The 21,960-nt window shown below is 35.2% G+C and overlaps 1 protein-coding gene across 3 annotated transcripts in view; it reads right to left on the reverse strand.

Annotated features, from left to right (window-relative positions):
• LOC112055223 (homeotic protein distal-less) overlaps positions 1 to 21,960 on the reverse strand; it is a 133,271-nt gene that overhangs the window by 100,145 nt on the left and 11,166 nt on the right. For all 3 annotated transcript variants that reach the window (XM_052887173.1, XM_052887174.1, XM_052887172.1), the window contains exon 2: positions 11,935 to 12,426. In XM_052887173.1, coding sequence (XP_052743133.1) covers positions 11,935 to 12,265 — 331 coding nt within the window. In that variant the 5' untranslated portion in view covers positions 12,266 to 12,426. The remainder of the gene's footprint in view (positions 1 to 11,934; positions 12,427 to 21,960) is intronic.

The following is a 21,960-nucleotide window of genomic DNA, read 5'->3' on the forward strand; positions in this document are numbered from 1 at the left end:
CGGGTACGGAAATATGGAACTGCAGTAACGTGCGTGCAGCTTTATTCTACATTTGAATACAACACGTTTTTAAATTTCGAACGAATTAATCCACGATTGACGGTGGCGTGTAAACCGGATACTGATTTGAAATTACGAATTGAGAATTTTTTAAATAATGTAGGTATTTGCTTCAAATCAATTATTTCAAGTGGATTTACTTAAGATTTCAGCTGTATTCTAAATTTAAATAAGTACAGCATTTTTTAAATTTCGAACGATTTAATTCGAGATTATCGGCGAAATGTATTTCCGGAAAGTGACTTTTTATAATTTCAAATTGAGAATAATATATTTACCGTTTGAATTGATTACAGATTTGAAGTAGGCTTAAGTTACGTTACCTACCTTAAGTTTTAAGGCTTAAGTAGTAACTTAAAACTAACGATAAAATGTAACTTAAGGTAAGTTTAAGCACTCTTAATTTAAACTAAGAAACAAAAAAAATATTCTAGTGAGTATCAATACAAATTACGAGTTACAGTTACGTTTTTATGTAATGACGTTTCTAAAACTCGACAGTATGAGTTTCGAATTTGTATCTATCGCTCTCTGTCTAACACAACACTATAGATAGAGAACGATAGAGACGAATTTTACTATATCGAGATATGAAAACATTTGCAGTAAAACACTACTGGTCTTAATTGAGATCACATGCATATTCTTTACAACAACATAAAGCACGAAATAATATAGATGCAACAATGTTTCAACGATGAATCTAAAGATATCCGTTTATTAATTTTATTGCCCTCACCACGACTAGGTGTTTCTCATTAAGTAGCTAATTACGAACGAAAATTAACTTCGATAATAATAATTAAAAGTTAAGTGCCTTGTTCTAATCTAGTGATTCGACTGGTTCTGCGGTTCTGGGTTCGAATACTGGAAGGGGAAATGTAAAACCATAGGTAAGTATATACTCGAATTGAAAATCTCCTCTTTTTTTGAAGTCGTTTAATTTTTTTTTTAATTGACGATAAAATCGTCATCATTATCATTATCATTATCAGAGACTTCCTAGAGAGGATATGGAGCTTTAACTGATCAGTTTTGTACATAGAAAGTGGTACGAAGTTTATTTCTTTAATTATTTTACGTATTATTTTTAATTTATCGAAACAATAAATCGTCTTAAAACCACAAAAAGATTAACTTATCCCTTTTAAGTACCTAGATGTCTTATAAAAGACTCCATTGACCAACTCGCCGTTTCCCATGCATGCCTTGTATATACATACAAGTATATCCATTCAAGAGGCCGACAGACAGACGGACAAAACAATGCGCGCCCGAGGTATGGACACACCCCGTACATTAGTGATGGGCATAACTTGTCGATGTCTTTTAGTGATGTACAGTTACGGGCACCGAAATGTTTATAATAATAATAATAAAGCCTTTTATTTCCCGAAATATACACAGTTGTTAACAAATACATTTCAATAATTTAAAAATAAAAGTACACATTTAAGAAGAAAAAATTCAACTACACTATAACTATAGAATGTCTCTTATTTCAGTGTGCCTTACGGCAAAGGCCTCCTCCAACTCCTTCCACTGTTTCCTGTCTGCCGCTATCCTCATCCAAAGGGGTCCTAAAGTAATTTTTAGGTCATCCTCCCATCTTTTTGTTTTCCGACCTCGGCTCCTAGCACCATCCCTTGGATACCAAACTGTCACCTGTTTGCTCCATTTTTCTTATGTGCAGCGGAGCATATCGGGCGCCGAAATGTTTACAAGCTTTTATTTAGCATTCATTTGTAGGGATACTATTCATAGCATTATCATTATCAACCCATATTTGGCTCAGTGCTGAGCTTGAGTCTCCTCTCAGAATGAGAGAGGTTAGGCTTAATGCGGATTGGCAGACTTCACACACGCAGAGAATTAAGGAAATACTCTAGTATGCAGGTTTCCTCGCGATGTTTTTCCTTCACCGTTTGAGACACGTGATATTTGATTTCTTAAAATGCACATAACTGAAAGGTTGGAGGTGCATGACCCGGACCGGATTCCCACACCCTCTGGAATCGGAGGCAGAAGTCATATCCACTGGGCTATCACGGGATACTAGTAGAACATTTGAATTAGATTTTCACCCATCTGTTTATTGGATGAAGAGGGTGTATTAAATGCTAGGCTGGTCTCTACACCTTATTATTTAATTTTAAAAATAATAAAGCAATAATATATAATAGAGTTTACAGTTATATGCATATCAATCTCGCTTGCGATTCTAAATCAATAAATGCATAACAATAATAATGTAATCTTTGATGAAAAAAAAATAAAAATGAATAATGGACATGTTTGAAAAATAAACTTGATTATTTTTTCGCAATGCATTATTCATTGCATTTATATCGTATGCATTATTCATATTGATATTTACATTTTTTATGTTGTAGTTATGTAACTTTTTTTATTGATACATTATTTTTTTTTATATTTTTATTATGTCATTTTCTTTTATTGGTATTTTTTATTTATTTTTAGAAAGCAATATTGCTTTTAACAACTATTTATAAACGGATATTACTCATATAACTGCCTCATTGGTTTATTGTGTGGCTTAGAATCATGAGGTTATGGATTCGAGTCCTATGCTATAAAATATTGAACTTTAGTTTCTTCTAAGAATTTTTCAGTAAATTTTCATAACCCGAATTAGGGAAATTGATATTACACAACCGAATTTTGTTTTTTTTGTTAAAGAATGTTAGCGATATTCCTGTGTTAGGAGTGGATACAAAAATGCGTCCAACGGGTGGAAATTGAACCAAAGACCCCGTGGTCTTGGTTATTGAGTATAAATCATCATCATCATCATCATCATCATCATCATTATCAGCCGATAGACGTCCACTGTTGGACATTGGTCTCTTGCAGGGACTTCCAAACAAACTGTCCCAAAGCCGCCAGCGACCCGTTCGATGTCCTCGGTCAACCTAGTGGGGGGTCGACCAACGCTGTTTCATAAAACAAGAAATATTAAGAAAATAAGGTATTCCTTATTATCGGTAAAGTCGGTTAAACACTAAAATAACTCATGGCCTATACTGCACCGCGGCGCGTCGCGTCGAAACAGCCCCGCCCCCCGCCCGCCTACCGAAAAGCGGAGATAAAACCGACCAAAAAGCAATAAGACATGCATAAGGCCCCGAACATTTAGCCATCGACAAAACACTTTAGAAGCGTAGTTAACTGACGTGCGATTTGTTGTCTTGTACGCGACAGTCGCGTTGATTCAGTAGCATATTTTTCATTACCTACAATGACGCCATGAGAGTTGTAACTTTATTACTGACTTTTATTAATTTGATAGCATAAAATTACTGTAAATATTTTGCTACAGAATATTCATACGACATATTCACGAGAGTTGTATTCTTAATGTACAGTATACTATATATATATATGTACAGATACGTTTTATTTATCGTTGTTACAATGAAATAGTAACAATACTCACGTCTGTCACATCAATAAAAGGAGATAAAACCAACCAAAAAGCAATAAGACATGCTTAAGATCCTGAACATGCTTAAAACATGCTTAAAAAGCAATCAACAAAACATTATGACATGATAGCTTATGCGAAGATGGACTTGCGACTACAACGCGACAATTGCGTTGATTTAGGATACTTTATCACGACTATCGCATTTCAGTAAATTTGAAATGGGAAATTTAAAATAGGCAATTGATAAACATACTTTTGGGATCTTACTCCTAAATTTCAAACATAGCAGTGGACTTTCTTAAAAAACGCATATATTGAAAAAATGAAATGAATTAAAATATTCAACTCAATACGCCCTAATTAATTATATAAAAAAATGTCTCCCGTCTGCGTTACCCCATACAAAACCCATAACTGATGTGCCGGTTTTCTGTCAAAAAAAAGGTACAAAATAATTTACAGAAAACTCTTATGGGAATCGAATTATAATTTTTAATTACTTTCACCTCTCGTATTAACTTGTTAATAAAAATTTGGTTAATATTTAAAACGGCGCGTTCTAACATCGTTTTGGTTTAATCGTTTCTTCATCTGAGCCACGCCCTCTATTGGCGAAATTAAGATTCCATTTTTCAAGATACTTCTAAAGCGTCGGTCACACTGTTTTGTTTTCCGATTCCAGATAATCACATAACGTCAATTACATGTCAAGAATCAGGATGAAGTTTGAAAAAATCGAACTACTGTGCTTTTGAGGCGGGCGTCCACAGATCAACATCGTACGTATCGGACGCATTACATCAAACAGATTTTTAGTTTTGCGGTAGATGCGATCCGTAAGATGAGGATCCGTGGACGCACTTGTATGAGTTTCTTTACAAAGAATACTAAAATCCGTTTGATGCAATGCGTCCGATACGTACAATGCGGATCTGTGGACGCCTGCAATAATACTATAATTTCCTTAAGACCTTCGTAACGTAACCTCCTTTTAACTGAGTTGGGCTCTTGCATGGATGGAATGGAGAGATGTCAAGGGAGGATGGAATATATGGGTGGATAGTTCGGCAGAAAAAATAATTTAACCCGTTAATTAAACATTTTTGTGGTACTCAAAAATACATATTATAAAATTTTGGAAGAAGTACTTTTTTATTTCTATAAGTTAGCCCTTAACTACAATCTCACACGATGGTAAGTGATGATGCAATCTAAGATGGAAGCGGGCAACTTGTTAGGAGTAGGATGAAAATCCACACCCCTTTCGGTTTCTACACTTGGAACTTATCATTTTGAAGTTTGGATGTATCTACTATGTTAAAGTAAGTATATAAGAATTAATCAAACATCAATATTTTTACATTATTACCTAATAGTAAAGAAATTTCTAGAGTAATGCTAGGTTTTTCAAGTTATCTAAACTATTCGTCGTTTAGTTAGTTAAAATCGAACTCTGGATTCTTTAATATTCACCGCTAAACAACAGAGAACGTCGCAAAGGAGGAGGCGCCCAAAAAGAATAAAGATAAAAGATAAAAGATTCGTAGTAAAAGGGGTGTGCCTACGCCTTAGGAACGGTTTAAACTGGCTCGTTTCGAAAGACAGACTGTTGCGCTCAAAAGTTTAATAATTTTAATTTTTTGATTTTATTTTATTAAAACGTCAACGTTATTAGCAACTTTATTAAAAAAAATAGAATAATCATCTTCATTTAACCAGCTAATTTAAGTTACCCTATTACTACAAGTAAGTACCTTTAAGTGGGTCAAATTTAGCAAAATTAGGGGACCTTAGAAACTCTCCTAAACTAATCAAGATAAACCTAAAATTATTGCCCTCTACTGTGATGACAAACATTCTGTTAACTAATAATATTAGAATATTTAATTTTATTAAAATATAAGATATTAAAAAAAATATATTTACTTCTTTTCAGCCACCCTAACCATTAATTGTTAAATAGTGCTTAGAATAATTATATTGAAATTATAAAAAGACGAGCTCAAGCTAATATCATTTCAATCTCTCATTTATTTTATCTATTTTTTTTTATTTTTAAATAAATAAAATACGACTAATTAAGTTTATTAAATATAAAATATAATAAAAACACACATGAAAATATCCAGCCACGTTGCCGGGCTCTTGAGAGCCTAAACAACCTGAGGTCAGGATGTATTTAAATTACATATAGCTCCAATTGAAAACTAACTTCAGAAACAGAAACAGAAAAGGATTTAAATTAGAAAGTCACAGAGGCAGACAGACAATCAGTTTTTTATACACTGATTTGAGATTATATACGAACCTACATGGACAAATATATACATAAATATCTAACAAACAATTCAGGTTAAAAAATCTAAATAAATCATCATATATACCCATATAATTACAAAGGAAAAAAAATCATAAATATAGAAAGTTGTTAATAAATCGAAACCATCCAAAACATGATAATTTTTCACTACATTTTTAAAGAAAAGTGCGTGCCATCAATCAATACGATGTAAAATGATAAAGTGATTAATATGCAAATTGTGTAATTATTCACTTGTGTAGCCAACTGTACCGAACACGTGCTTTGGCTAGGGCTGTCAACGACTAGTTTAATATATCTAACTAAAATTATTAATGCATAAGTTTAGGTGGAACAAGCTATACTAGGAGTATCTCTGCGTGATCAAATCAGAAATGAGGTGGTCCGCAGAAGAACCAAAGTCACCGACATAGCTCAACGTGTCGCTATGCTGAAGTGGCAATGGGCTGGGCACATAGTTTGAAGAGCCGATGGCCATTGGTGTCCCAAGGTGCTGGAATGGCGGCCCCGGAAAGCGCAGTGTTGGTCGATCCCCCACCAGGTGGGCTGACGACTTCAAGCGAGAAGAAGGTATTCGCTGGTTGCAGGCGGCTCAGTATCAGTATAAATTCTATCTTACTCAGTTACAACAGAGTACTCAGGTCAAATCTTTTTAAAGAGATATTGGAAAGTGTAATTTTCAGACACTTTTCTGCTACGTAAACGGCAAGTCTTCCACTTCTATATACATAAGTAAAGTAAGTATGTAAATATGTTGAGATGACAGATAAAATAAAAACAAAAAAAGACTATTTTGGTTAGAAGTCGACAACCCTAACCCCGTGCCGCCAGCGAGAGTTTTTCGTCGAAAAATGTTTAAAATTATAAAATAGTGGGTAATAATTAAAAATGGCTGTAACATTGTGTTAGAGGCATGTAATGACGCCTCGGGCAAAACAGTTGTAGCGCTGTTCCGGCCCAAAGAAATGTACCGTTCACAGAAAAAATGCTCTTTTTATATTATAACCTTAATACTCAATCAAATGGTCGAGAGGTTGGACTATAATCTGATAAGTCGTTTGTTTGAATTTAATACTAAAATCTCATGATATGACGTGATGTTAAGTTTGTGTAAGGCTGTTGATCAGGGTATGCACTAGTAAAAGTAGTAACTGGGAAAAGCATTAACAAAAATATTTCGTAGGGTATACAGTGCAATGTATATCCTACGAAATACTAAAATAATACTAAATAAAATTACTTTTTAATGCATGTTATGTTTAGTTAGTCATAAGTTTTTTGTATACAACGTTGGCTTCCGAATAAATAAATAAAATAAAAATAAAATAAAATACATCTAATTATAGTACTAAGTTTTTGTTCTATAACTATTATTTCGACTCAATTGTGACGAAATTTGGTAAAAGACATTATTGTAAACGGATTCAGAATGCTTTTGATCATAAACTGCCAGACTCCCCGAATTTTTACCCATGTAGTTCCCATTCAGGTGGCAAAATATAGCGTATATCATTCGCTGATAACGTAGCGTTCCATTGGTAAAAGAATTTTCAAATCAGTCCAGTATTTTATGTCAAATATACAAACAAAATATCGAATTCTACCTCTTAATAATATTAGTCAATTATTATAAAACAAAATGGCCCGAGGGGATCTTAAAAACACACCTAATGTAATGACAATATTGCTTGTCAATAGTCAATATTAATTTATTTCAATTAGACTTAGTTTACAAGCATTTTCAAAAGGTCATGTATTAATATTATAAGATAACGGTGATAATAATTAGATGAAAACACGAAATTAAATTTACGAGGGTTCCAAACGCGCATTGATCCGAGAAGAGCCAACAACAAACTCAGTCAGGATTTTTTTTAATTTATCACCATTTAACAATAGATGCATAAGTCATGTAATACATTTTATTTCCATTGCATTTAATAAATAATTGCTAAAATCATACTTTTTCCAAAACGCGCATCATTTTATAATGACCGTCACTTAACATCAAAAAAAACAACAGTTAATTTAACTATCGATTAACATAACAAAATGTATCAATTGAAAAACACCCGCATATTAAGTGTCTTACAAACATTAGCTATTATCCAATTCACGGACAAACATACATAGTAAAACAAATGGCCGTATAAATTACATAATTAGTTTTGTTTTAATGTTAACTCGAGATTTATGTGAATGGTTAATGTAAACAACAATTAACTTTACGACATTGTAATAGGGTCTATAATTACTTGCGCCAGTTTCAAATGTATTATGATCAATTTATTATATTAAAACTGACTTGTTGGTTTGATGCTTTTAGTTTTAACTTCGGGTTTTCGGTTAAGTTTAACGAAATTAAAGGAAACCATTTTTCGTACATTTCTGGGCCCAGATTTAACGAACGAACTGTTAGAGTACGGGGATAAAAATAGCCTATGCCTCACAGATAACGTGGCTTTCTAGTGATTAAAGAATTTTTAAAATCGGTTCTGTAGATCCTAAGATAACCAAATAAAGCACCACAAACTTTACCTCTTTATAATATTAGTATTACAAGAGGTAAATTGCGACCGAAGAGACTACATTAAAAGACTATAAAAAATACGAATCTGTACTAATATATAAAGCTGAAGAGTTTGTTTGTATCTTTGCATGATTGAACGCGCTAATATTAGGAACTACTGGTCCGATTTGAAAAATTCTTTCAGTGTTAGATAGCCCATTAATCAAGGAAGGCTATAGGCTATTTATTATCCTCGTACTCCTACGGGACCGAGAACTACGCGGGTGAAACTGCGCGGCGTCAGCTAGTATGTACATACTCGTAACATAACCTTCTGTAGTCGAAAGTAGAAATCACGGCGTTCTTAGAGAAACTGCCGGACAAAGGAAAATCGACCTCGGTATACGCCAGAACGGGCCGTCCGGAAAAACGTACGGAAGTTAACGATTTTCCTTTATTTTGGCGGGTTCTTTTTACGTTTGCGTGTCGTAATTTTGTCTATGCATCCTGTTGTCTATGGGTGTCTCATTGGTTTGTTTATCAATCTGTAACTGCTTTATAATTAAGTAGGTTTTATAATGGATCACTTTGTTTTTGCCCATCATCTTTTAACAATTTTGAGGCGACAATAACCAAAGAAAATATAACTATCTTATATGCTAACTGACCAAGTTACATGACCTTGTATGTGATGATGATGATTATGGTGATAATGATGATGATGATAATTGAGATGATGATGATGATGATGATGATGATGATGATGATGATGATGATTGTGATGATGATGATGATTGTGATGATGATGGTGAAAATATTGATGGTGATGATGATGATAATATTGGTGATGATGATGATAATGATGGTGATGGTGATAATGATGATAGTGATGGTGATGATAATGTAGAGCTATTAGGCCAATTGCCAATAGCCCACCACGCAGGTCCAATTCGGATTGGCTAAAATTGGCCACCTGTAGTATTTGATAGTGTTACCTGCCAAATTTCATAGTTCTAGGTGACTGCAAACTACGTATTATAATTTTTTATTCCTTTGAGTGTCGAAATACCTAAACGTTTTTTATTGCCGTGTTTTTTTATAAACTTCTAGAAGTTGGACATTTTCACATCTTCAAGGGACTGAAGACTTGAATATCAAGATCTTAATTTAAATGTTCTGGGTTTTACTTTTGAGAAACAGAACCCTGAAAAACGCAATTTCTAGGTCCTATAAATTTTATCGTAGAAAAGGATAAGTGCAATGACCTCTGATTAGTACAAACATTTCAAGTTTCTAATTAAATAATTTTTTGTTTGTTATTATTGTATACCGATTCGTGCGGTGTTTTTGGCCCCGAATAAGTTTTGAGCATGGATACACTTCTAATTTTGGTAAATTTATGATAATTTTAATTTTACTTCCATAATGTAAATAACCGGTTCGTTTGTCTAGTTTAGTTACTCCTTATGAGTGACGGTTGTCTGGATGAAATCATTGATTCTGATAAAGCCGCCGAACCTTGCCTGTTGCTTGTTCATTTGAAGTGATAACTTCTTAGGGGAGAGTAAGTAAACGTAACGTAACGCGTTACAGTGCCATGTCTGGCTTCCTTTTCTTTTACGCATAAGATAAGTCGGGTTAAGTTATCATTTCTGTCGAACATATTTTTCTTTCACTTAATTTGATTTTTATAAAATTTTGTTTTTGGTGTAATAAAGTGTCATGTCACGGTCGGTCATGGGTTCAAGTCCTATGAAATACTTGGTCTTTCTTTTTCCTAGAAATTTTCAGTGCGTTTTCAGTACACCCCCATGCCTCGGAGTGCAAGTTAAGTTGTCGGTCCCGTTCAAAATCTGGTAGTAGCGTTAAAGCAACAGCGTGGTGGGTCTAAGCTCCATACAGTGGCGTGCACAAGGTTTTTAACTAGGGTTTGCACTAATAGGTACAAATTGTACAAAATGGGAAATTCTTTCTCTAATACGGTACGTAATTATTCTTCAAGGTATGCATTGCCTTTATGAAGTGCACGCCACTTGCTCCATATCCCCTCTTTTATAAGGGAGGCCTGCCCAATAATGGGCCCTTAAAAAAGGCTGATAATAATACTATAGTAGATTATTTTATTGAAAGAAAATTAAAATGAAAGAATACAAATATAGTGGAAGTTGAGTTGGAATTAACTTTGACGTTTTTTATTTTACTGTACGAAACTTTTAATTATAATAATGTTCCGGTTAGTAAACATGTAATATTCACTCAATGGAGATAACTTGCACAAAAAATTAACAACCCAACTATATAATGCGATGTAATCCACTTGGAAATTCTCACTTCTTAATGTGTACCAAGTACCAACAACCTTATACGAGAGCGTACGCTTGGAAACTAAATAAATTGTAATATGGTAATTTGTTGACGCAAAAAAATCTTTAAAAACACAACTAACTCCATAAAACACAAAAAACTACACTAAAAAAACCGTGTTTTATCTATAATGTAAAAATTAATGTATGAAATGTGTTGCTAAGCGCAAATATCAAGAACAGATGAATCGATTTGACTACTAGCTTGGCAACTTCAATCAACAATCCCGATGGACAACGCGGGCCGAGGAGCGTGTAGCGATGAATGAAATACCCAAGACTGATGCACCTCACTACCTACGCACGAGACACGTGATATTTAATTTCTTAAAATGCACACAACTCAAAAGTTGGAGGTGCATGCCCCGGACCGAATTCGAACCCACACCCTCCGAAATCAGAGGCAGAGGTTATATCCACTGGGCTATCACGCCTCTAATAATATGCTAATAGCATACTAGTTTGTAATACTTCCTTTAAAATTATTGGTTCTTTTTTCACGGGAAAACTAAACGCTGTACGGTGACATAATTTGTGTTTAAAACAGTAAATAACTACATAAGTACATATTATTATCTTTTTAGTCAATACTTTTGACACGTTATTTCTCTTTCGAAGTGTTTGAAAGACAATTTAGGTGATCGTTACCTACTTGAAAAAAAAGTTCTTTTGTTAAGAATTAATGTTTGAATCACTAATCAGCAACATAACTTTTTAGTTTAATATTTCTTGTTGGAATGGAAACTTACCCGGTGTCTTACAGTGCGGTGGTAAAAAGGCTAAAACTAAAAGTCATTAAAGGAGATGGTCCATTTCAGGTCCACTTTTGTATCCCGTATCATAAAAATTTAAAAAATATAAGGATTTTATTAAAATTTATCAAATCTAACTAAATAAAAAGAAATAAATAAAATAAAACCCAAGTTTTTGAATTTTAACAAGATGGCGATTAGAGCAACTATGACATGACAATTAACAGCAAACGTCAAATCGATTACTGCATTGAAAACGTCATCTATTCGCCATTATTATCCTTATTAATGTTGCATTTCTTGGGAGATAATGTATATAATTTCGAAAGAATTCAAGTAAATTTGTAGATTTGTATAATCAAAAACAGTTAAAAAAATATATCTCCTTTTATTTCCGCTAGGGTACAATGACTGATCCTGGGCTCCATACAATTTTGGACCATCTCCTTTTTAAGCAAATAATTGAAAGAAATCCAACTTACCATCTTTGGGCGGACTTGCACATTGAGGAGCGTAGGAGCCTATATGATATCCGTACGTATTTTGGTGCATAGGAGGAAAAGGATAACCTAAGGACCTAGGACTCGGGAACCCCGACGCCTCGTGGGGGTTCTGCTGACCCCCCGGGCTGCCGAAATGGTGGGGATGTTGGTAACCACCTTTGAAAGGCCCGTAACCGTGTTGCTGTAACTCTATGAAGGCGGATTTCGAGGAAACGTTGGTGGGGGTGGAATTCGTGGAGTTGGATATATCGTGGGGGGTTTGTGAACCTCCCAGGTGGTGGTGTTGGTGGTCCAGCTCCTGGGTGGTCATGGCGGGCTGCGGGGTCGACGGGCCCCCCCCGTCCGTGGACTGAGGAGGCCCAAAGGGATCTGAGAAACTCAGCGTGGTGGGTTTGCTGTTTGGGGACTGAATTCGTGTAATTTTGAGGGATTTCTGGACTGCTCCGAACGCTACCCGGCCGCTCGTGGCGCCTGTGGAAGGAAAAAAAAAATTTAATTAGTTTTTATACGAATAATACTAAAAATATTTATTTATTAGATAGGTAGGTATAGGTATCGGTTTAGTAATTTTGTGTTTAAATCAAAATAACTGACGGTCTCCGTCGTTACAAAACGGAGGTCCTAGGTTCGATCCCTGGCTGGGCCGATTGAGGTTTTCTTAATTGGTCCAGGTCGTGGCTAGTTACCATCCTACCGACAAAGACGTGTCTCCAAGCGATACGATGTCGTGTAGAAACTGAAAGGAGTGTGGATTTTATCCTACTCCTAACAAATTAGCCCGCTCCCATCTTAGATTGCATCATCACTTATCATCAGGTGAGATTGTAGTTGACGGCTAACTTGTAGATAAAAAAAAAATGTGTCTTTGAAGTCGGTTCTGTTTTTATGTTATAAAAATTATACATTAAACTGTTTTCAAAAAACGAATTTAATCGTACAAATTAAGCATATGTGCAACCTATTTATACCAATAAAAAAACGTATTTTTTTTTCTAATTGGACATAAATATTGTAAGGAATTTTGAAGTAACGTGTGTGCCCAATAAACATCGAATAACATCGGACCACTCCGGCGAGTCAATTGACCGTGACTACTAAATTGTTTTCCAAAATAATTCGACCTCCGATGACCCCATGTGGGTAATATCTATACTCTATCTTTAGTCTACAGCCTTACCGTTAAACTTAATTGGCTTACATTCGTAAAAACTTTCAATTTTCTGGGGTCTTTATAAAAATATATTGTCTATGATCCAATGATAATTTTATACTATAGATTGGTTACGTCCCTACAAAATCCGTGAAAAAAGTAATCCGAACAGTGAACACATGCATAATTTTGTATTTAATTCCATTATTTATTTATATATATATATAGTTTTTAACCATCCTGAACATACAACTCGACATTGTAGGCGATATTTAGGTATTATTTGTTTAAATAACGTTCTTTGTTGACCACAACTAACATTGAGATGTGGAAATTTCCTATTTTCAGCTCATTATTTTTTATGGCCTAGTAACACATCAGAAGGCAACGGGAAACCACTGCACTATTTTCCCTAGTCGTCAGTATGGAAAAGTCTCAGAGAGTGGACCGGGATCGCGAGCGCCGCACAATTATTTCGCGAAGGATTGAGACGAGTTCAAGAAACTGACTGCCAACCTTCGCTAGTCGGAGAGGCACCTTAAGAAGAAGAAGTAACACATCTAACAGTATTTATCATCCTTCTGTCAAATCGGTGATATTTTTACTCTATAGACAAAACATTAGAGTGATCTTTAATCGTTGTAAACATTCGTATAAACTTTAAAGAAGAACGCCAGATAAAGTCACCAATAAATAAATAGTTCGAACATATTATGTTTATTTATTCATCATTTTATTCCTATTTTGTACTAATAAATAAACATAACTTTGAAAACCTCTACAACTAGGTGAATTCGATCATAACAACGACAATATTGCAACAATGTAACGTTACACTGACAGATGCAATGTATAACTCGTGCGCATCAACTTGACGTCTGGCTAACAAGCACAACCAAAACGGCCTCCGTGGCGCAGTGGTATGCGCAGTGGATTTACCGGTGGTTCTGGGTTCAATCCCCGGCTGGGCCGATTGAGGTTTTCTTAATTGGTCCAGGTCTGGCTGGTGGGAGGCTTTGGCCGTGGCTAGTTACCACCCTAACGACAAAGACGTACCACCAAGCAATTTAGCGTTCCGGTACGATGTCGTGTAGAAAACGAAAGGAGTGTGGATTCTCATCCTCCTAAGAAGTTAGCCCGCTTCTATCTTAGATTACATCATCACTTACTATCAGGTGAGATTGTAGTTAAGGGCTAACTTGTAAATAATAAAAAAAACCAGTTCAGACATCATTTGAGCCAGGTGCCAGGTTAATCCGCACGACCTGTAATCGTTATCGATCGCCTTCCTGGCTCTGGAATCTAGCCTTTACGGGCCAGTTGTGGTTAAGAACTGAATAAGGTTATAAAAGCGAGAACCCAGAGTCTTAATGAAAGTTTTAAAAAGTATTACCAGAATGCAAGCCTTTGGAAACTGTAGGTAGTATAGTATGATGAGTATTATAAATTGATTTATTTTGGCTAATTTTTATTCTCGCTTCTAAAAATAAATATGGTTAATTTTAAAACAAAAATAAGAAAATTGAGTATTTCCTTTATTTATCAAAGAAAAATATTGTAACTCTAGAAGGTTATATCTAAATTCAATACATAACCATAAAATTGATTGGTAAAAAAAAACTAAACATTCGTGAAATTTTCAAATTATGGAGGTTCTTCTTACCTGACTGCAAGAAGCGTTATTTTTGAAAATAGATTTTGTATTTTAAGCATAGATCGCATAGCTTAGTTTGCACCATCACTTACCATCAGGTAATTTGTAAAGAATATTTTAAGCATTAACTAAGAGAAAAGCTTTTTCATGCTTCCTCAGGTTTTTATTCTATTCAATTATCAAAATCTACTCTCAAACTTTACTATTTAATAATATATACCAAGTGAGGGGTCACTGTTACTGGGAGTTATAATCAAGTTATGACACATAATGCTAAGTGATGATGCATTTTTATATGTTTGTCCAATAACAAAACGGCCACTGCATCGTAGCACCACTATAGCTGTTACAATTTTGGTATTTGCTTTGTTTGTTATATTAATATTCATAATACATAGTTCCGGTTAACGCAGGGGCTGCAAATGTCAAAACGTTGCCTTCATTATGCAGGTTGAACGACGTACAGACAAACCAGTTTCTTGGATGTCAGTTTTTTATTGGACCCACAGTAATTATACATAGATGGCTAGTAATTAGACTAATCCTAGGTTTTAACGGGCTTATTAATGACTTGGGAAGTAAGTTTTTGTGTAGGTAAACAATGAAGCACCTACCGAGTTATTTGCAAACCCTTTAAGTGGACGTTTTTAATGAAGTTCGATCTGAGTTTTTATTAAATGTAGTCCATGGGATCTGGACTACAATAACGATGTGATTGCGTATCGATTGATATTTTATTCATCCAAATCGGGTTTAGATGCCAGGGTAACATAAATACAAACATACGTGTACCTACACAGTAGCAGAGTTCCTTAATGACAAATTATTTTATATTAATAACATGTAAATGTATACTTAATGTTTTGACAATATTACTTTGGTTTAATTTTGTTTTATTATGTTTGTTATATAATTTATGAAATGACATTACAAATGATTGACAGTTCTAATATTAGTAAATAAAAATTATAATAATGTACTCGGCTTGCACGCCTATGAGGCAGATTGTGTAGGAACATTAAAATGTAGCAATATCTGTATATGACCACATTCTGGCAATAAATGATTTATGATTTATGATTTATGATTTACATAGACATTACTGGATAAGCCTATCACAATATAGATAAAAAAATATTCATTTTGCTATCATCCGCGAAAAGCCGACGAACCCATGCCAAACCCAACCCAATAATTTTCCGTATTCCTACCGAAACGTAAAATTCAAAAGAGGTTTCCAAAAAGCTCACAATAACTGAGCCATGTTTTTCTTATTAGTTTATCACCATAAATATATTAATAGACTGTGGCTCAGAGTGCAAATCGTCTCATTTAAACTCTTCAATATATCTTTAGTAATACAGAATTAGTCGGCGGTGGTCCGTGTTATACCAAAGAGTAAAGACGATGGCGTGTTCCTCATTTATATTTATTGGTCTTATTTCATTAGAAAAAACTAATTGGGTCTCGCCTCCACTGCATTCGAACAATTTCTCACAAAACTAACGCGAGAAAAGTTGGCCTTTTAAAACAAACGACCCTTTACAACACCGATACATTCTCGAGCCGAGGGAGAAGAAATATCCATTTTGTTATTCGAGGCTCTCAATTAATGCTCGCCACGAGTCATCATTAGCAGCCTATTTTTTAACGGCTGACATTGTTAGATTAAAAAAAATGCTAGGTCAATAGGCTAGTTGACACTTTTTTTAATGGTCTTTATTGTTCATTACCGTTCTACAAATATTGTACAATAAATAAAATATCATATTTTTGAGACATGATTACACAAAATTTTAAATTTTTAACTATTTTAACTAAAACGCTGTTTGGCCATATTTGACGGTCTATATTTTAACTGTTTCATGACGTCACGTTAACAAATCCCTTGCTAAACGGGCGTGTGACAAAAATATTAGTTAACAGTTAGTTTGAGGTTTAGTATCACAATTGTAACATTGTGACGTCACAAAATGGACGACAGCGTTTTAACGTTTGGAAAATTTGAAAAATACATGATTTTTAAATTAAGTTTTAAAAGAAATCCTTAAATCATCATCGTCATCATTAACAGCCCATATTCGGTTCACTGTTAAGCACGAGTCTCAGAATGAAAGTGGTTAGGCTAATAGTCCACCACGCTAACCCAAATCGGATTGGCAGACTTGACTCGCGTAGAGAATTAAGAAAATTCTCAGGTATGCAGGTTTCATCACGATGTTTTTCCTTCGCTGTTTGAGGCACGCGATTTTTAATTTCTTTAAATGCACATAAATGAAAAGCTGGAGGTGCATGCCCTGGACAGGATTAGAACCTGGGCTATCACGGCTCTATAGGAGTAACGCTACAGATATACAATTTAAAGCCTTGAAGGAGTTAAAATATGGGGTGAAATTTGTAGAAAACATAATTTTCTTTAGTAACGTAAACGAAACCTAATCCGATACGTAAATTGATAAAGTTGCATATGATATTTTATATTGTGTTAATACAAGTTACAACCCAACAACTCGTGTTAATTTTTCCTCGAGATTGTGTGGGGGCCAATAGAATTGGTATCAGAAAAAACCCTTTTCGGCAAGCTCTTTGAGTTAATTACGACATCTCTCTCTCCCTTTCCGTGTCTAACTAATTTATGTCTACCCGTCCTTGTCGGACATCGGGTTCTTTTAATACCGACGGCGCTTGTAAAAGGTCGGGTCAAATCGTTTTGTTATTTTTTTTTGTGTTTGTTTGTTTGTGTGCCCGTTGATTGCTCATGCCAGTAATAATAATGTTTAAGGCATGCTAATTGGTGTAAAGTTTTATTGAAAATTATTACTCGGTAAGTAACATGTGGCTATATTGGTTTGGACAGACTGTAGGTGTAGGTCTCAAATTTAATAAAAATAAAAAAAGGCTTGGATCAAGCAACATAGCAAAGTGTTAGAGATTAAACAGTAGAGGCCTTTCTTCGGCTATTGATGTATCGAATAGAGACATTTCAAAATCAATATGTGTCAAATCTCTATATAGTCAAAAAATTTGAATTGATTCATTATCTATAGTAATATTATAATATAATATATATTGTAAAGCTGAAGAGTTTGTTTGTTTGTTTGATTGAACGCGCATATCTCAGGAACTACTGGTCCGATTTGAAAAATTCTTTCAGTGTTTGATAGCCTTATCGCGGAAGGCTATATATTTCATCCCCGTATTCCTACGGGAACGGGAACCACGCGAGTGAAACCGTGCGGCGTCAGCTATTCAACCCATATTCGGCTCACTGCTGAGCTTGAGTCTCCTATCAAAATGAGAGGGGTTAGGCCAATAGTCCACCACGTTGGCCCAATGTGAAGGCAGACTTCACACACGCAGAGAATTAAGAAAGTTCTCAGGTGAGCAGACCATCACCATTTGAGACACGTGATATTTAATTTCTTAAAATGCACATAACCAAATTGATTAATTAAAGCAAAATAAATATAATCAGAGACGAGTTTACTCTAGCTAATCACACTAATATTATAAAGGCGAAAGTTTGTGTGTAAGTGTGTATGTTTGTTCCTCTTTTACGCTGCGGCTACTGAAGCGATTTGGCTGAAATTTGGAATGATAATAGATTTTACATTAGATTTACACATCGACTACTATTGATCCCGGGAAAGACCATGATTCCCGCGGGATTTGAGAAAAACAGAATTTCACGCAGACGAAGTATCAAATATCGTCAAAATCAATTCAGCGATATATCAAACAAACATAGTCTGAAACAGCTTAAAAAACATACTTGTCTCAAATAGCTAAATAAAAACACTAAAAATCTTAATATATAAATACGAAATGGCATTCATCACGAAACCTCGAAAACCGCTTGATGTATAAAGCTGAAATTTGGCAGGGAGGTAGTTTACTAGTATAGTTAGTAGGTATCCACACGGATTTTGCGATAGGGCCGGATTAAAGAGGTCTAAGGGCGGATGAAGTAGCGGGCGTCCGCTAGTATCAGTATTATAGTAATAAATAAGCATTTAAGTAATGCTTCATTCTACAAGTCAACGTAAATCTTCCCCATAACAAAGATACACCCTAACGTGTCTATCGAGTCCACGTAGAGCGGTGAACCGGAACGGGCCATGGGAACACAACTCCATATATATATGGGGGTCAATAAAATACCATCAAATATTCATTAACTGTGAGCTTCTTGTACGCATCAGTGGCTGGGATTCGATGCGAATTGTTTTTGTTTTTGGATTTGTATTTTCTTTTTTTTGAAAATTTGTCAATGTTTGTGTCATACAGTTTTAGATTCAGTGTGCCTACTGGGAGTTTTCAATATTTTCACACTTACTATCACTAGATGGCGCTGTTTCGATTCCTTAGAAATTCGCGTTACGTTAAAGCGATCGTCACAGTATCAAACTGCCACTAGGCCCTCAGATGCAGTTATACCGAATTCGTTTGGTAACGTATGGTCTACTTTTGGAAGTATGTGTGGCTTTGGGGGGAGATTGGTTGGAGTTTGTGTTTTAATGTCTTCATGGTACAAGAACTTCTGCACCGGAAAGCGCAGAGTTGGTATACTAACCGAGAACACCAAGCGAGATGCAGAGAGCCCCTGGATGGTCGTGGCTTGAGATCGTTTTGTTTGGAAGTCCATGCAAGAGGCCTATGTCCAGCAGTGGACATCCATCGACTGTTAATGATCTATCGACTGGTATGAATTTTTTTATTGAAAAAATACAACAGGAAACGTGGATGGGTGGCAAGAATACTAGCTGCATTTACATGGTATGATGACAGCTTGCAGACAGGTTATTTTCCAGGTCGATAACGTCATTTGTATTTCAATATTTTCTTTTTTTCTCATGGTCTTTATGGTATTATCACAATTTGTAGAGAGGGTATTTTCAAGATTGGTAGCGACATTTGTATTTAAACATCTTCTGTATTGTACGGGGTCTTTGTAGTATGACCATAGTTTTCAGACAGGATATTTACAAGGTCAATAGTCAATAGTCTTCGCGGTATGATCATAGTTGGTATCTATACTAATATTATAAAGCTGAAGAGTTTGTTTAATTGCTTGAACGCGCTAATCTCAGGGACTACTGGTCCGATTTGAAAAATTCTTTCAGTGTTAGATAGCCCATTTATTGAGGAAGGCTAAGCTATAGGTATATTATCCCCGTATTCCTATTATCGCGGGAACCACGCGGGTAAAACCGCGCGGCGTCAGCTAGTAAAGGATATTTCCAGGTCGATAGCGACATTTGTATTTGAATATCTTCTGTATTTGTCATAGTACGTTGTCTTTGTGATATGATTACAGTTTGCAGACAGGATATTTCCAAGGTCGACAGCCACATTTGTACTTGAATATCATATGTATTTCTTTTGGTGCTATGATCAAACGCGCCGGTATCTATCCGATACGGCATTACCAACGGTACGGATACAGACCGTATCAAATCCACGATTTTCGATCGTAAAACCTAGCACGCGAGCTCGGCTCTTTCGATTTTTATTGTCTCTACTAATTAATACAAATCGAGTTTTTCTCTTTTTTTTTTTATTTTTATTTCTCCATCTTTTTTTGTGGCACGCAATTAGATTAGTGTCACGACGGTTTCTTGGATTCGCTGTTAATTGGTGTTTTTTTTTTCGTTTCTCTGGAAATCATCTGCGTAGGTACAGGGTTAGGGTAAGTGTTTATGTTAATTGTTAATTAACAATCAAATTATAAGAGATTACTTCTATAGTCAATGTATACCGAGAATTCCGTTTAGCTATACCTAATGATAAGCAGTCCTCTCTGCTACAGTTGATTGTTATATTTTCCCGCATTGTTGTTTGTATAAAAAATCAAATTATAAGAGATTGCTTCTATAGTCAATGTATTCCGAGAATTCCGTTTAGCTATTGATATACCTAATGGTAAGCAGTCCTCTCTGGTGCAGTTGGTGTTGTAGTTCTCAACAGCGAAGTTGTGACTTCGATTCCTAGCTTGGGTCATTTAAGGATTTAGTAATTTCGAAATTGGCCAAGTCTGGTCTAGTAATAGGTGTGGGTACACCCTACTGTCAAATACCGATAGGGAAGAAACCATCATTTGATGCTCTAGACTCTAGTCGAACATCAACACAAACGTGCTGATTTTAAAATTCTGGTGCCCTCCCCCCTCACCCCTCTTAAATAGCTTATAGACTAATCCAGAACTTAATAAACTTATACCTACTATACTGCCACTACCATAGAGGAACAATTAGTGTAAATAGCGATATACGCTCCCATCTTAGACTGCATCGTCGCTTAACATCAGATGAAATCGACAGGGCCGGAATAAGGAGGTCTGTAAGCGGAAGAACTCGCGGGCGTCCGCTAGTAAATAAATAAACTCATGTCATATGACAGCCACAGCGCTAATTTGTCACTGAATAAAAAATAAATAAATAAACGGACACCACGCGAGCGAAGTCGCTGTAAATACCTAACAGGCTATTATAAAAGTCAAGACCTATAATTTCATTACAAATGTTACCCTATAATTACAAATTGTCTGTATTGATAAACACTAGGCCGGCGCGTGAACGGACGCCATTTTGCGCGAGCTGTCATTACTATTGACAGTTGACAGTTGCATTGTAATGGCGGCTACTTGTTGAGCGCGGGAAACGTCATAATACAGACACCTCATTCTAGAAATTGTGGGAAAGCCGCCTTATGGATTTTCACTGAGAAAATTATATATTATGTCATAATTCTACTTCAATATTACAGTGTTTGATCGATTTAATTTCACGCCGTCTATTAGTTGATGTGATGTTGATGCTTTAATGGCTCAACGGTTTAGGTTTCTACGCTTTAAAACTATCGTACCATAGACACAGAGTAAAGACAGATACAGAGTGAGTCTGTACAAGCAGCGTGGTGAGGCCAGTGAAACCCATAAAAATCTCCTTGACATCCGCATCTACAAATCTTTTTTTCATAATTTGTATTTCAAAATTTAACACCAATATAATAACCAATAAAAAATACTCCATCTTATTTCTTTAGTTTTGTAAACAGTTTTAAAATATTAAAAAAAAAATCTTCAATAATATTGTAAGTTACTGATACGACGCTTTGTGTCGTACTGACTCGAGAATGTATTAGTTTTTGAATTTTGTATTTGGAGCGGCTACGACACCATCGTATTCTGTGCGCTCCATCT

This window comes from Bicyclus anynana, chromosome 18 (genome assembly GCF_947172395.1).
Source record: "Bicyclus anynana chromosome 18, ilBicAnyn1.1, whole genome shotgun sequence".
NCBI lineage: Eukaryota > Metazoa > Arthropoda > Insecta > Lepidoptera > Nymphalidae > Bicyclus > Bicyclus anynana.